The sequence below is a fragment of the Mastomys coucha genome, unplaced genomic scaffold (genome assembly GCF_008632895.1).
Source record: "Mastomys coucha isolate ucsf_1 unplaced genomic scaffold, UCSF_Mcou_1 pScaffold9, whole genome shotgun sequence".
In the NCBI taxonomy this organism is placed as follows: domain Eukaryota; kingdom Metazoa; phylum Chordata; class Mammalia; order Rodentia; family Muridae; genus Mastomys; species Mastomys coucha.
Window position 1 is genome coordinate 103765257 of NW_022196915.1, and position 14304 is coordinate 103779560.

General features: G+C 46.1%; 1 protein-coding gene across 6 annotated transcripts in view; it reads right to left on the minus strand.

The window, feature by feature from the left end:
• Positions 1–14304, minus strand: part of Dzip1 (DAZ interacting zinc finger protein 1) — a 53415-nt gene that overhangs the window by 30201 nt on the left and 8910 nt on the right. For 4 of the 6 annotated variants that reach the window (XM_031360923.1, XM_031360925.1, XM_031360927.1 and 1 more), the window contains 5 exons: positions 13393–13477; positions 10539–10663; positions 8889–9050; positions 6965–7102; positions 4573–4635 (listed from right to left, as the gene is read on the minus strand). In XM_031360923.1, coding sequence (XP_031216783.1) covers positions 4573–4635; positions 6965–7102; positions 8889–9050; positions 10539–10663; positions 13393–13477 — 573 coding nt within the window. Of the gene's footprint in view, positions 1–4572; positions 4636–6964; positions 7103–8888; positions 9051–10538; positions 10664–11209; positions 11308–13392; positions 13478–14304 lie in introns of those variants that run through there. The other 2 variants (XM_031360928.1, XM_031360924.1) reach the window with 2 other exon arrangements.

Sequence of the window (14304 nt, forward strand, 5' to 3'; positions counted from 1 at the left end):
CCATTTGAGAAATGCTTAGCTTTAAGTCAGAAAGAAATTCTACTAAAAATGCTCAGGGTTTTGGGTGGAGTTTTAGGGTCTTGGACCAGGTCACCAAACTGAGGAGTTTTGCCAACCCCCAAGAAGCAAAGGAACCCAGGAAAACAAATCAAGGGGTGACATCATTGTGACAGCAGAGTCAAGAATAGGTGACAAAGGTACAGACAAGAATATGGGGAGGGGTGGATTCAGACAAACAAAACAGATACTAGCTCATGAAGCATGCAGTCCTTGTGCCTGTGTGTGCGTGTGTGTGTGTGTATGAGAGAGAGATCGACATCCTTGCACATGTGTGTGTGTGAGAGATCAACATCTTTGCACATGTGTGTGTGTGAGAGAGAGATCAACATCTTTGCACGTGTATGTGTAAGAGAGAAAGAGAGGGACAGACAATAGATTGAGATCCTTGTGCCTGTGTGTGTGTGTGTGTGTGAGAGAGAGAGAGATCGACATCCTTGCACATGTGAATATGTGTGTGTGAGAGATCAACATCCTTGCACATGTGTGTGCGTAAGAGAGAAAAAGAGGGACAGACAATAGATTGAGATCCTTGTGCCTCTGTGTGTGGGGGGGGTGAGAGAGAGAGAGATCCCTGAGCCTGTGTGTGTGAGGGAGAGACAGATGGACAGACATAGATCCTTGCACCTGTGTGTGTGAGACAGACAGACAGATTGAGATCTAACATTTCAAGCTCTCTGCTGTCTTCTGTAGCCTCACCCGTAACACCAGCCCGCTCTTTCACTGTGTGACCATAATGTGCCCCCGGGGCTCTCAGGCTGGGTCAGAAGGTCACACCATGGTTTATGTGTGACTCCCTTTGAACTCATACCAATGTTATTTTAAAAAGAAAAAAGGCTGCCAAGAACCTAGGTAAAGCAATCACAAGCTGGCACAGCAGCCTCCCTTAGACAGAGGAGCAGTCTGTGCGCTGTGGGACAAATGGGCGCCAATCATGTGGAATAATTAATAGGTCTCAGGTGGAGATGACTGCATTTGGTTGAATTCACCCCTTTGTTAGGGTATGAGTGAGACAGAGAAGCAAACAGCTTCTAAACAGCTGAACGGGCAGACCAAGGAACGACATAACCTGCTGGAAATGAGGCTGTGCACACACTGTGCACGGCCCAGCCTTGGGTTTGGGTGGGATCTTTATGATGTGCTTCTAGGTGAATTCAGCAAAATCGAAGTGACATCGCAGGCATAGTTAAAGCCCACAGCAGCTGAACTTCAGGTAACAGATAGAGAAGTTATCCTGACTGGGCTTGTTTTGCTCACTTAGCCCTTTAAAAGAAGGGCTTAAACTGGGCAGTGGTGGCATGCCTTTAATCCCAGCACTTGGAAGTCAGAGGCAGGCAGATTTCTGAGTTTGAGGCCGGCCTGGTCTACAGAGTGAGTTCCAGGACAGCCAGGGCTACACAGAGTAAAAAAAAAAAAAAAAAAAAAAAAAAAGAAGGGCTTAAAAGGAAGGTTTTCAGACACCCCTGCTCTCCCCCCAAAAAAGACCAGGATGAGGCTAGAAAGATCAGCAGATGAAGTACATACACACAAGCGTGATGAGGACCAGAGTTCAGATACACAGCACCAAATGACAGCTGAGCAGGCGGCTGTACCCGGGAACTCACGACAGTGGGTCCCTTGGCCAAGCCCGCTGCCCAGACTAACTGGCCAAATCACCAAGTTCCAGGTTAGGCAAGATATCCTGCCTCAGTAAATAAACTGAACAGTGATTGGGAGAGAGATACTCATTATCAACCTGCACACATGCAGTGCACATATGACCACATACATACCCACACACATGTGAACCATGTTCACATGGATACATGTTCACACATCACACATCAGACACACACATGTATATTTCTTTTGAAAAATCAGAGTATTGTGGAAATTATCAGAAAACTATTATAGCTGGAAAAAGCAGGTTCAGGAAGAGACAGGGTTGGATACGGGAATCAGCCACATTATTCTCTCCACATTGTGGAGAGCGGCTGTTAGGAGGGATACAGGCTTAGGTTAAGGACAGGGGTGATGGAAATGTATGGCCTAGGGACGAGAGACAGATGACATTAGAGATGGCTGAGAGGGTTAAGGGGGAGACGTGGATAGGTGTTTGTCCTGATGGACGAATGTACCATGAACTACAATTATGACAAACTCAAGAATTTGATTCTAGGCTGTTACAGAGATAACCCCACAGTGCTGTCAGGCTACCTGACCTGGAACTCAAACACAAACATTATCCACACGCGGCTGCGGCCCAACTTGAGCAAGCTCTGCTCACCAGTGTGCTCTGGTCTCTTCTTCCCACCCCCAGTGTCCTGACTTCTACCGCTGGTGTGCTATAATGGAGAGTCCATCCCCTTAGGACAGGGACTCTTCCCTGTGTTAAGTCCTGGAAAGTGTAGACCCTAGTACTTGCTCAGTAAAGGCCTGAATGGGACCACCCATCAGTGATGTCATTCTCAGTGCTCACTGGTTAGTGTACCTGCACATTCATGTATTTCCATCTTTTTTTTCTTTTGTTTTCATTTAGTTTTAATATTGTTTGCAATCTTTTCCTCCCTTCTTTTCTCTCTCCCTTCCTCCATATCTGTTGTTAAGAAATAAAAACTGGGGGCTGGTGAGATGGCTCAGCGGGTAAGAGCACTGACTGCTCTTCCGAAGGTCCTGAGTTCAAATCCCAGCAACCACATGGTGGCTTACAACGATCTGTAAATGAGATCTGACGCCCTCTTCTGGTGTGTCTGAACACAGCTACAGTGTACTTACATATAGTAATAAATAAATGATTTTAGAAAAAGAAGAAGAAATAAAAACTGGAAAATTCTGTGCTCATCTAACCTTCCATTTTCCTAGCTCTTGTGTGGCCCCACACACTCTATGTTATATAATAAAAAATCTTTAGCAATATGATATTCTGCTTAGTACTGTATGAAAGAAGTTCTTAGTACTAAGTCTATGAAAGGAAGGTTATTTTATGGAATGTATATGTTCTACCCAGAAAATACCTATTAAGAATACAAAGGATACAAAAGATAATATTGTTGAAAAAAATAAACAAGACTTCCCATCTTGATACCTCCACCCCCAGTGGAAACATTAACAATGAATTTTCTGACATATACAGTGCCCAGTGGATGCCCTATACCTGTGTGCCTATGGGCAGCATTAACTGGAATCAATGAGTTATTCTTTAAACATATTTTGAAAAGGAGACATGAAGTTGAGGGAGGAGAGGAGACTTTGTAAGTTTCCAAGTCCAGAATGAGATGGAGGAGAAGAGCTAGAAATGGGCAAGATCAAAAGAATCTGTGTCGGTGTGTGAGACTCTTAAAGGACAAATACAATAGTCTAAAATCTTTTAACATTCATAATATAGAAAGGAAACTGAAGAGAACTTACAAAGGAATATCAGTGGTTAATTTGAGTAGCAAAATTATAAATAATTCTAATAATTTTGTTACACATCTCTCCGGAAATGTTAAGTAAGAAAATACCATGTTTATTATCAAGTAAACTAGAAATTTTTTTCAAAGATGACCAATTTATGTGAGTGTGTCTGTGTGTGTGTGTGTGTGTGTATATGTGTATATGTGTGTGTATGTGTGTGTGTACTGTGTGTGTGTGTGTGTCTGTGTGTGTCTGTGTGTGTATGTGTGTGTGTCTGTGTGTGTGCATGTGTGTATATGTGTATATGTGTGTGTATGTGTATGTGTGTATTGTGTGTGTCTGTGTGTGTCTGTGTGTGTATGTGTGTGTGTCTGTGTGTGTATGTGTGTATATGTGTGTGTATGTGTGTCTATTGTGTGTGTGCCTGTGTGTGTCTGTGTGTGTGTGTATGTGTGTGTGCATGTGTGTGTATATGTGTATATGTGTGTGTATGTGTGTATTGTGTGTGTGTGTCTGTGTGTGTCTCTGTGTGTGTATGTGTGTGTGTATGTGTGTGTGTATGTGTATATGTGTGTGTATGTGTGTGTGTCTGTGTGTGTGCATGTGTGTGTATATGTGTATATGTGTGTGTCTGTGTGTCTGTGTGTGTGCATGTGTGTGTATATGTGTATATGTGTGTGTCTGTGTGTGTGTATTGTGTGTGTGTATTGTGTGTGTGTGTCTGTGTGTGTATGTGTGTATATGTGTGTATGTGTGTGTGTGTCTGTGTGTGTATATGTGTATATGTGTGTGTCTGTGTGTCTGTGTGTGTGTATGTGTGTGTGTATGTATGTATATGTGTGTGTGTCTGTGTGTGTGCATGTGTGTGTATATGTGTGTGTATGTGTGTGTATGTGTATGTGTGTGTGTATGTATGTGTGTGTATATGTGTGTATGTGTGTGTGTATGTATCTGTGTGTGTGTGTGTGTATATGTGTGTATATGTGTGTGTATGTCTGTGTGTGTCTGTGTGTGTGTATATGTGTGTGTATGTGTGTGTGTGTGTATGTATCTGTGTGTGTGTGTGTGTCTGTGTGCATGTCTCTGGGTTCCACTCTCCACACCAGGGAGAAGGGGGCAGGGCAGCTGATTTGGTCTTACCTGTCCCTTCTCCTTGCTATGCTCTTCATTGAGAACTTGAAATCGATCTGTCCACTTGCTTGCCTGAAGGAGAGTAAAACAAATGATACACCTATAACATAGAAACCCATTCTACACTGGAGCAATGAAGACATTGGGTGCCTATGAAACCCAATAATATAGTAAAATTGCTGGCACTTTGAGAGTGTATGTGGCTGGAATGCCCAAACCCATCTGTCTCTGGTTGTACTGCAGGGCTGGATCAGTAGATTTTTGTATGACACAGTATTTTAGGTCACGAGGTGGGGGCAGGGGTGTCTGTCACACTATGGCTATGGAGGTGTCCTAATTCAGGTACTATTGCTGGATGGAACACTATGGCCAAGGCGAGCTGGGGAGAGACGGGACACTAGCACAGGAAGGCAGGACAGGAACTCAAGCGGGGGACGATGCAGAGGCCATGGAGGGTACTGCTTACTGCCTTATTCCACATTGGCCTGCTCAGCCTGCTTTCTTATAAAACCCAAGGCCACTGGCCCAAGGATGGCCCCACCCACAATGGGCTAGGCCCTTCTGGATCAATCACTAATTACGAAAATGGTCAACGGGTTTGCAAGCATCTGGACCTTATTTTCTCAAGTGAGGCTCCCTCCTCTCCAGTGTCACCCCTGTGTCAAGTTGACAGGAAACTACCCAACACAGGGGAAAATAGCCATGGACAGGATTTAAATGAATGTGTGTGACTGTGTTCCAGTAAGACATTATCTGGGAAAAAAAAAAAAAACCAGGTGCTACTGTGAGACGCTAAGGGGTCAAAGAACTATGGTTGCTGGGTGCCTGGGTTCAAAACAGGCAGTTCGGTGCATAGGAGACACTGTGGTCTGTGGAAGGAAAACGTCAGCTTCTAATCTCCTACTCATGATAGTCACATGGCTGAGCAACCGCTGGCAGCTTGGAAGAGGGTTAAAAAGACACCCTGCACTGTACAGGACAGGGGTGCATGCACATGGCCAGGAGAACTCCTACTGAAGATGTGTCAGTCGGCTTCGACAACACTAGGCTGAAGGGACATCATCACTAAAGTACAGAAGGGTGGGAAACAAGGTCTTGCTATTTGTTAAGAAGTCTGCAAAGTGTGTGTGTGTGGAGGGGAACAGTGTCACTGAAAAACTAGTTGAACAGGACAATGACATGTGCGTCCAAGCAGTACATTTAAGGGAGGCAGGCAAGATGAAGCATTAAAACAAGACAAGCAGGGGCTGGAGAGATGGCTCAGTGGGCAAGAGCACTGACTGCTCTCCTAACAGGTCCTGAGTTCAGTTCCCAGCAACCATGTGGTGGCTAACAACCATCTGTAATAAGATCTGATGTCCTCTTCTGCTGTGCCTAAAGACGGTAACGGTAACTCACATACAAAAATAAATCTAAAAAAAAAAAAAACACAGAGCAAAAATATTTCAAAGGGCCTTTACCATTTAAAAATTTCACAGGTTTACTCTTATTAAAAATTGTGCTACGTTTGCTTTTTAGGTATGTGCGCGCATGCATCTGTGTGTGTGTAAGGTCAAGGACTACCTGTACACACATATGGAGGTCAGAAGACAACCTGTGGGAGTTGGTTCATTCCTTCTACCAGTTGGGTGCCAGGGGGTTGGACCTAGGTCATCACTCTTGGTGGCAAAAACCTTTACCCTGTGAGCTATCTGACTGACTCAAAGGCTTTTATAAAATTCATAGGTTATAATGCCCACAGTTACAACCCCCCGACACCCACAACACAGAGGGATGACTGGATTTGAGGCCTCACAAGGCTATACCACCAACCTATATATTGGCCTTTTTGATTTTTCATTTCTTTCCCTTTAACACTGTGATAAAATACCTTTTATAGAGTGATTATGGAGTCTGACTTCCAAATGAAAACAAAATATATCAAAGATAGCAGTTTGTCAGCGCAGTGCTATATGCAAACTGAATGTAAGTTTAATGCTTCAAGATATGCATCTTTTAAGTGTGATCTACAACTGTGATGGGGAAAACATTGAATAATAATATGAATTGACTAGTTCAGAGTGACATCTATGAGTCAAAAAAAAAAAAAAAAAAAAAAAAAAGAAACAGAACAAAAACATTTGCTGGGAACGAACTCATTAAGTGAAAAAGCAAGGCCACGGAGACCTGGCTCTGTGGTTGAGAGTTCTTACTGGTCCTGCAGAAGACCTGGGATCGGCATCCACACCATAGCTCAAAACCACTTGCAGTTCTAGTTCCGCGGGACCCAGTGCCCTCTTTTTGGCCTGTACGAGCGCTGCACATATGCCGACATATGCCGTGCACATAAGCTCGTGGAGGCACACACACATAATTAAATACATCTTACATGCTGTGGCTGTGGTCATCACGCATGCTGTACCTGGCTGTCGAGGAGCTGCAGCATGCTCTGAAAGTCCTGGGGACAGGGCAGATGGTCTTCTCTCGGCCCGCTAGTGTCTCTTAAGGTGCCTATGTTGGACTTGATCTGGAAGTTAGACTTCTGTATTTCTAACAGCTGCTACGGATGAAAAGATGACCAATAGAAACGTCAGGCATTCAGTTAAATGCAGAGTGAAAAAGCTGGGATCTCAGAGCCGCGTTCAGCTCTCCCTGTCCCTCCAGACACTCTTTGCCTGTCTCCTCCATTTTGTTCTTCTTCTACCCCTCTCTGATCTCTGATATCTCCACCAGAATATGGAAAAAATGGGAAGGAGTCTGATGTTTTTAAAATGGAATATTACTGGGAGCTAGGGCAAACCAGTGTCCACCGGGGCGTCAGAGGACAACCGTAGTCTGATCTCACTTTCTGCCTTTCTGTGGACTTCAGGGACCGAGAGGGGACTGAAGCTAGCTTCTACACAGCTGCTTTACTTGCTCGCCACCTCTCTGCCCCCCAAGTCAACTTCTGGCCTTTGAGGATGGGTCTTTACATTTTTGACAGAAACATAACATCTGTGAAGGGCACTGGGTATATCTGTCTGTCTCTTTCTGTTTATTTTAAAGGCAGATATTGCTGCGTTGGCCAAACTGGACTTGAACTCTGGCTGACCCCGCCTCAGCCTCCTGAGTGCTAGACTGCAGTGCTGGATCACCACGCCTGTGACAGTTCTGGGAACTTAAGATATTGCAATAGAAGGCAAACACTGTCCAGAGCCATACCAATAAACCCCACGAGGGCTCTAAATGTTTTAAGTTCCCCAAAGTTAACTATGGGGGAAAAAAATCTCAGACACCAGCAGGCAATAAAGTTAACATCAAGAACATTGTACTACTGCTTCGTCATATGTCCCTGCAGCCACTCAAAGTGGGAAGAGGGGCTTTTCAGTCCAGAAGCTTCCTTCTACATACACCACAGCTCCCAGGCGGAAAGACCAAAAGGAAAGCCTTAGACCACGGACACCATGTGGGACCTTGGCACGATCTCCAAGATCCACCCACACAAACTCTGACTAATCAGGATACCCTGACACTAGTCAGATAAACCCCGATGATGGGGCTTTCCATCAAACAACCCGCACTTCAGATCTTTAGGTTCCACAACAAGGCTGACAAACCGTCGCCGACCACAGAAAAGCCTAAGGAGACGGAATGACCCACTGTAAAATGGCGTCTTGGACGAGATCCTGAGCAGGAAAGGAAAACAAAAGTTTTGCTCTGAAACTCGTCCACCCCTAGAGGGAGCCCAAGGATTGACCTCAGTTCCCTCCTACTTTTCTCTTCAGGAGTTGTCTAATCAAAAGGAACTGGGTCAGCAGGCACAGAGGATGAGGATGAGGCGTGCTCTAGCACGCGTGTCCGTGGACCACATCTGTTCCCACATGGCGCAGGGCCCACTGCCGTTTCCTGCTTACTTTAGAGACCCCGAGCCCCCTCAAAGGACAGGTGTGGACCGAGGAGAGGGTTAGCAAGTAATTCTTCCTTTCTCTTCTCCTCCCACCTCGGCGATCTGTACCAGCCTTTCCGTCCACTACTTGGAACATTCTAGAACTCGTTCGAGGGTTTGTGGTTTAAGGTTATTTAGACCTGACCGCGTAAGGAAGTTTCTTCGGGAGTGAAACAGATGCCCCTATGGGGTTGTTCTGTGCTAGAGTCGGCCGACAGACCGCCCACTCATAACAAAACAGTCTCTCTTACCCCGCTCTTCCTCCTCTGTGCCTTGTGCTCCCTGGGATGCCTGGGGAGGAGGGGCGGTGTGTATCCAGCACCTAAAAGACCTGACCCCTGGCTATGGTGCAATGAGATGTGAGGCCAACACCCATCTCAAAGCCAGCAATCCTATGAAAACATCTAGGTTGCATACTTACATATTCTAATGCTGAATTCTTAGAAGTTAACTCTTTAAATTCCCTCATAAACATCTCCTTGACCTTCTCCATCTCCTCGAGTAACTTCTCCTTCTCCTCCTCTTTCCATCTGTCGAACAGCTTCAGAAAGTCTTCCTCTTTTGTTTTCTGCATTTCATAGTCCTGAAATTGTTTTAATATTATATCACTAGGGGATCTGGATATAACACATATGCAAATTTTAGAAACATAAAACATAGCTTCACCCCAAATCTGTTAGTATTTCTTCTTTGACTTAGACCTGTAATAACTCTCCAAAGCCACTGGCCTCTACACTAGGATGCTTCCACATCCAAGCACAGGTGGAGAACAGGCCACTGCCCCCTACACTAGGATGCCTCCATATCAAATGGGGACCAGGCCAGTGGCCCCTACACTAGGATGCTTCCACATCCAAGCACAGGTGGAGAACAGGCCACTGGCCCCTACACTAGGATGCTTCCACATCCAAGCACAGGTGGAGAACAGGCCACTGGCCCCTACACTAGGATGCTTCCATATCAAAGCACAGGTGGAGAACAGGCCAGTGGCCCTACACTAGGATGCCTCCATATCAAATGGGGACCAGGCCAGTGGCCCCTACACTAGGATGCTTCCATATCAAAGCACAGGTGGAGAATAGGCCACTGGCCTCTACACTAGGATGCTTCCATATCAAAGCACAGATGGAGAACAGGCCACTGGCCTCTACACTAGGATGCTTCCATATCCAAGCACAGATGGAGAACAGGCAGATGGCTCAGAGGGTAAAGGACGCATACCCACATACCCATACTCAATAAATAAATGCAAATAAATTAAAAAAAAAACCCACATTTGGAGTCTGGAGCCACGACTCAGTGGTTAACAGCACTTGCTGTATAACCATGAGCACCATGTCAAATCTCTGACACCAATGTATACACCCAGAATGGCCCCACACAAGCTTACAACCCTTTGCTGTGCAAGTCACAAACAGGACTGCTGAGGTCTGAGGGCATCCGGCCTCGTCCAGGTTCAGTGAGAGATATTGTCTCAAAGGAATAAGGCCTCTGACCTATAGGAGTATGCATATGTGTAATACATATGCTCAATACACACATACATCATATACAGACGACACACACATATACACTGACACACATGCACACACGGACACACACACACACACACACACTGACATACACACACTGATACAGACATACACACTGACACACACACACTGACACAAGACATACATACTGATACACACACTGACACACACACACTGACACACCACACTGACACACACACTGACACAGACACACACTGACACATACACAGACACACATGTGCACATGCACACACACTGACACACACACTGGCATAGACATACACACTGACACACACACACTGACACAGACACACACACAGACACACATGTGCACATGCACACACACTGACACATGCACTGACACACACACACTGACACAGACACACACACACTGACACATACACAGACACGTGCACGTGCACACACACTGACACATATGCACACTGACACACACACCATGAATTCAGCATCCCTCTCTCCCTGTGTCTTTTAAAGTACTTGTCATTGCATCATCTGAAGGACGGAGCGCTGTGCCCTACCTTAGAGAAACGGACTGCATGAGAGTGCTGGGCAGACTCCAGCTGAGACCTGGTGAGCTGCAGCTGTTCCTTCAACATGTCGATCTCCTTCTGGAGCCTGTCGGTCTGGGCCTTTGTATTATACTCTGTTGCAAGGGAAGATCTAGTTAGAGTACGATTTCTTATGAACTCGCCTGTAAACTTACGGGGCCCAGTTCTATGGCTAAGACAAAGGAAAATGCTCTCTCTCCCTTGGGACTGCCACGAGCCCAGTCCTATTCTTCACTGTTGATCTGGAGCCCTTCGTGTGACCAGACACTTCATTAGTTTCAGTAGCTTCTTTCCTCCACTCGCTGTACTAAGGTTGATTATTCAACAGGGTCACCATGAGAGCCTTGTTCAGGGAGTGAGCCCTGTGGTTCTGACCCATGGGTGCTCGGGACTTTTTCAGAGATGTCTGTCTCACTCAAAGCAGAGAAGCAAGGGCTTCCCCTACAGGTAGCACAACACTGAAACGATATAGTCGCCATGGTTTGCGCTCCCACCCAAGATCCCCGAAGTCCCCTATCAGCGATCATGGAGAGGGCCGGGGATTCGAGACGCAAGCTTAGGCAGTCATTTGTCAATTGGGGCTCGAGCGAAGAACTGAAAGGAGGTGGTGAAAGGAAAGATACTTATGTACATGTACTTACACGAGGATGTACGCATGACTGAATGGTATACATGTGCTGTGAGTGTAGACATGAAAGGGATGGGAACCAAAGCAGAAAGTCAGAATCTCAAAGATGACCTGAAGAAACAATACTCGTTTCAGAGTCTGAAGCACTCTCTGACACGAGTATGAGGTAGGATAAGGTACTGAAACAGAGAGATCGAGATCAGTTTCACGAAGAATGGCGGGCCGCTTGCAAACAGCTCAACATTTCCATGTTTCCAATATACTGCCTTACTCATATCCGTGGTCCACAGTTTACAATGAAACTCTCTGCCATCTGTTTGCTTCTACTACAAAACATTGTGGGCAGGAATACAAACAGACTGGCCCCCAACTGAAGAGAATCAGTGCAACTGTCGAAAACACTTCTGTAGGTTATGGTGGCACAAAGCCTGCTCGGGGAGGGAGACGCTACAGTCTTTGAGAAGACTGGAACGGTGGCAAGACCAACGCCTTGGGTAAACCACAGAGCACTCTCCCATTTCTGGGTCTTTCTTTCTACCTCTACCTTGTGGTTATTTCCTACCAGCACCCAAACACGCAACCTCCCACATAAAACAAAAATGTCTCTTGTCTCTCCATTTCAACTGAAGTGATGAGTCAGGTCTCTAACATACATAGCCATGTTTGTTAAGAGCCCTTCCTCACTGGCTCCCAACTCAGCTCCCTCGGACTGACGAGCTGTCTTATCAGTCCCTTGAAGTTGCGATGTCAGGTTCACTACTGTGCAGCAATGGGACGCTCCCCATCGCATCCCATTTGCCGCTCGACCATCGGGTACACTTGTCCACTGCTGCCATTTTGGAGCCCTTTCCCCTGCAGTTCAAGACAACAACACCTACCTAGGTCACCCTCACTGCCACTCTCATTGTCCTTCTTGAGGAATAAGGTTGTGTATGTGTGTGTGTGTGTGTAGGGGGGTAGTATTGGCCTTGGGTCTTCTGATCTATAACTACATGACTTCAGCCAGCCCAGTCCTCCAGTGACTTCCAGATCCTTCTATCCATCTATCCATCTATCCATCTATCCATCCATCCATCCATCCATCCATCCATCCATCTATCTATCTATCTATCTATCTATCTATCTATCTATCTATCTATCTATCTATCTATCTATCTCTATCTATCCTGGGCCTCCATTTTCAAACACCAACCATACATGACTCGCAGATGTAAATGTGTGTGTGACTAATGCAAACACTCCTGTCTCCTTCCATTTTTAAACTCCCTAACTCTCTACCACACAAGTTATTCATCTAAACATGAGTAGGTCCTCATAGGTCTCTGACTTTGACCCCAGGTCACAGCTCTGTAGGCTCTGTGCCAACATGTGCTCTTTTTATCCCCCTCTGCCCTGGAGCCACCTGGTCCAGGCTTCTCCCTTTTCTCACTTGGATGTCTATGCACTGCTGTATTCTGCCAGCTTCTGCTATTGCTGTTGCTGGCTACACCTTTATCTCCATCTCTACCTTCCTCTATCATCTACAGCCAGAATGTTCTCTTTAGGGTGCTAATTACATCATCATTATCCTCTACAAAAAAAGTCACCTCCTGGCTTGCCGCCCTACTGATATGACACCCACCGGCCAGGGCCTTCATCGGCTCTTGAGATCGGTTGCCCAAGCCTTCGGTGTTTCACACACCTATGCCTTACCCCACTCCTCCAGTCTCCTTGCACACATCCCAGCCTCTCCTCCTGCCCTCAGTACTGTAGCTCGTGTACTCTGGTCCTTCATTCTCATCAGAATGTGGCTCTACCACAGAAAATATTCTTTATAGGACTTCACAGGCTTCTTTATAGGGCTTCTTCATAGGACTTCACGCTGGTTAGACATGGCCTCCTCAGAGAGCATCAAAGACTACCTGAGAGGATTCTCTGTTTGTCCTGTCTTTGCATTTGGCACTTGGAAAACATCACACTGGGTTTAAGTGTCTCTTTAGACCTCCATTAGAATGCAAGATCGAAGCTGGAAGACTCCAGTTCGCTCTTGGCTGTGTGGTAGGTAGGGCACCGTGAACGCACCTAAGGGGCTCAACATTTACTCCCAGCCTGTGAGACTTTCTTTCCTGAGGATTGAGGGATGCCCTGGGCCACATCTCGTCGAGAACGGGTGAGGGGACAGAAGGAATAAACTCTGAGCACAGAGTTCATGCTTACCAAGGTGAGAGTCTTCAGTGTGGCGACGCTGGATGTGGCTCTGTAGGAAGGCTTGGTTCATAAAGGCCTTGTCACAGAAATGGCACTGGAAAGAAAGCAGCGGATTCAAATGTCTGCAGTTAGTTTCCCTACCTGCTTGCCGTTAAAGTTCCTAAAAGATACAGGATGTTGACAATGATAGTAACTCAAAGGGCAAATGTAATGTTAAGAATGCCCTTTCCAGGGCTGGCAAGATGGCTCAGCGGGTAAGAGCACTGACTGCTCTTCCGAAGGTCCTGAGTTCAAATCCCAGCAAGCACATGGTGGCTCACAACCATTCGTAATGACATCTGACGCCCTCTTCTGGTGCGTCTGAACACAGCTACAGTGAATTACGCCGGAGCAAGCAAATATGGATGGAGAAAAACTATTTTTTTAAAATTAAGAGTATGACCTTTGGGAGTTGCTCACACTCCAGGGCATAGTCCCTCACCGATCTATTGTTTATCTTTTTTTACATCTTAAACTTCCCCCAAAGTAGAGGACGGAAAAAGCAAACACGAGCATGCATCACATCTTGGAGGTGGGGTCTGTGTCAGCTGCACTGTTCTACACATTCTCTCTAGGTCAGCAGTGCTCAGTCCATCTCTCTAGGTCAGCAGTGCTCAGTCCATGTCTCTAGGTTAGCAATGCTCAGTCCATCTCTCTAGGTTAGCAGTACTCAGCCCATGTCTCTAGGTCAGCAGTACTCATTCCATGTCTCTAGGTTAGCAGTACTCATTCCATGTCTCTAGGTCAGCAGTGCTCAGTCCATGTCTCTAGGTTAGCAGTGCTCAGCCCATGTCTCTAGGTCAGCAGTACTCATTCCATGTCTCTAGGTCAGCAGTGCTCAGTCCATGTCTCTAGGTTAGCAGTGCTCAGTCCATGTCTCTA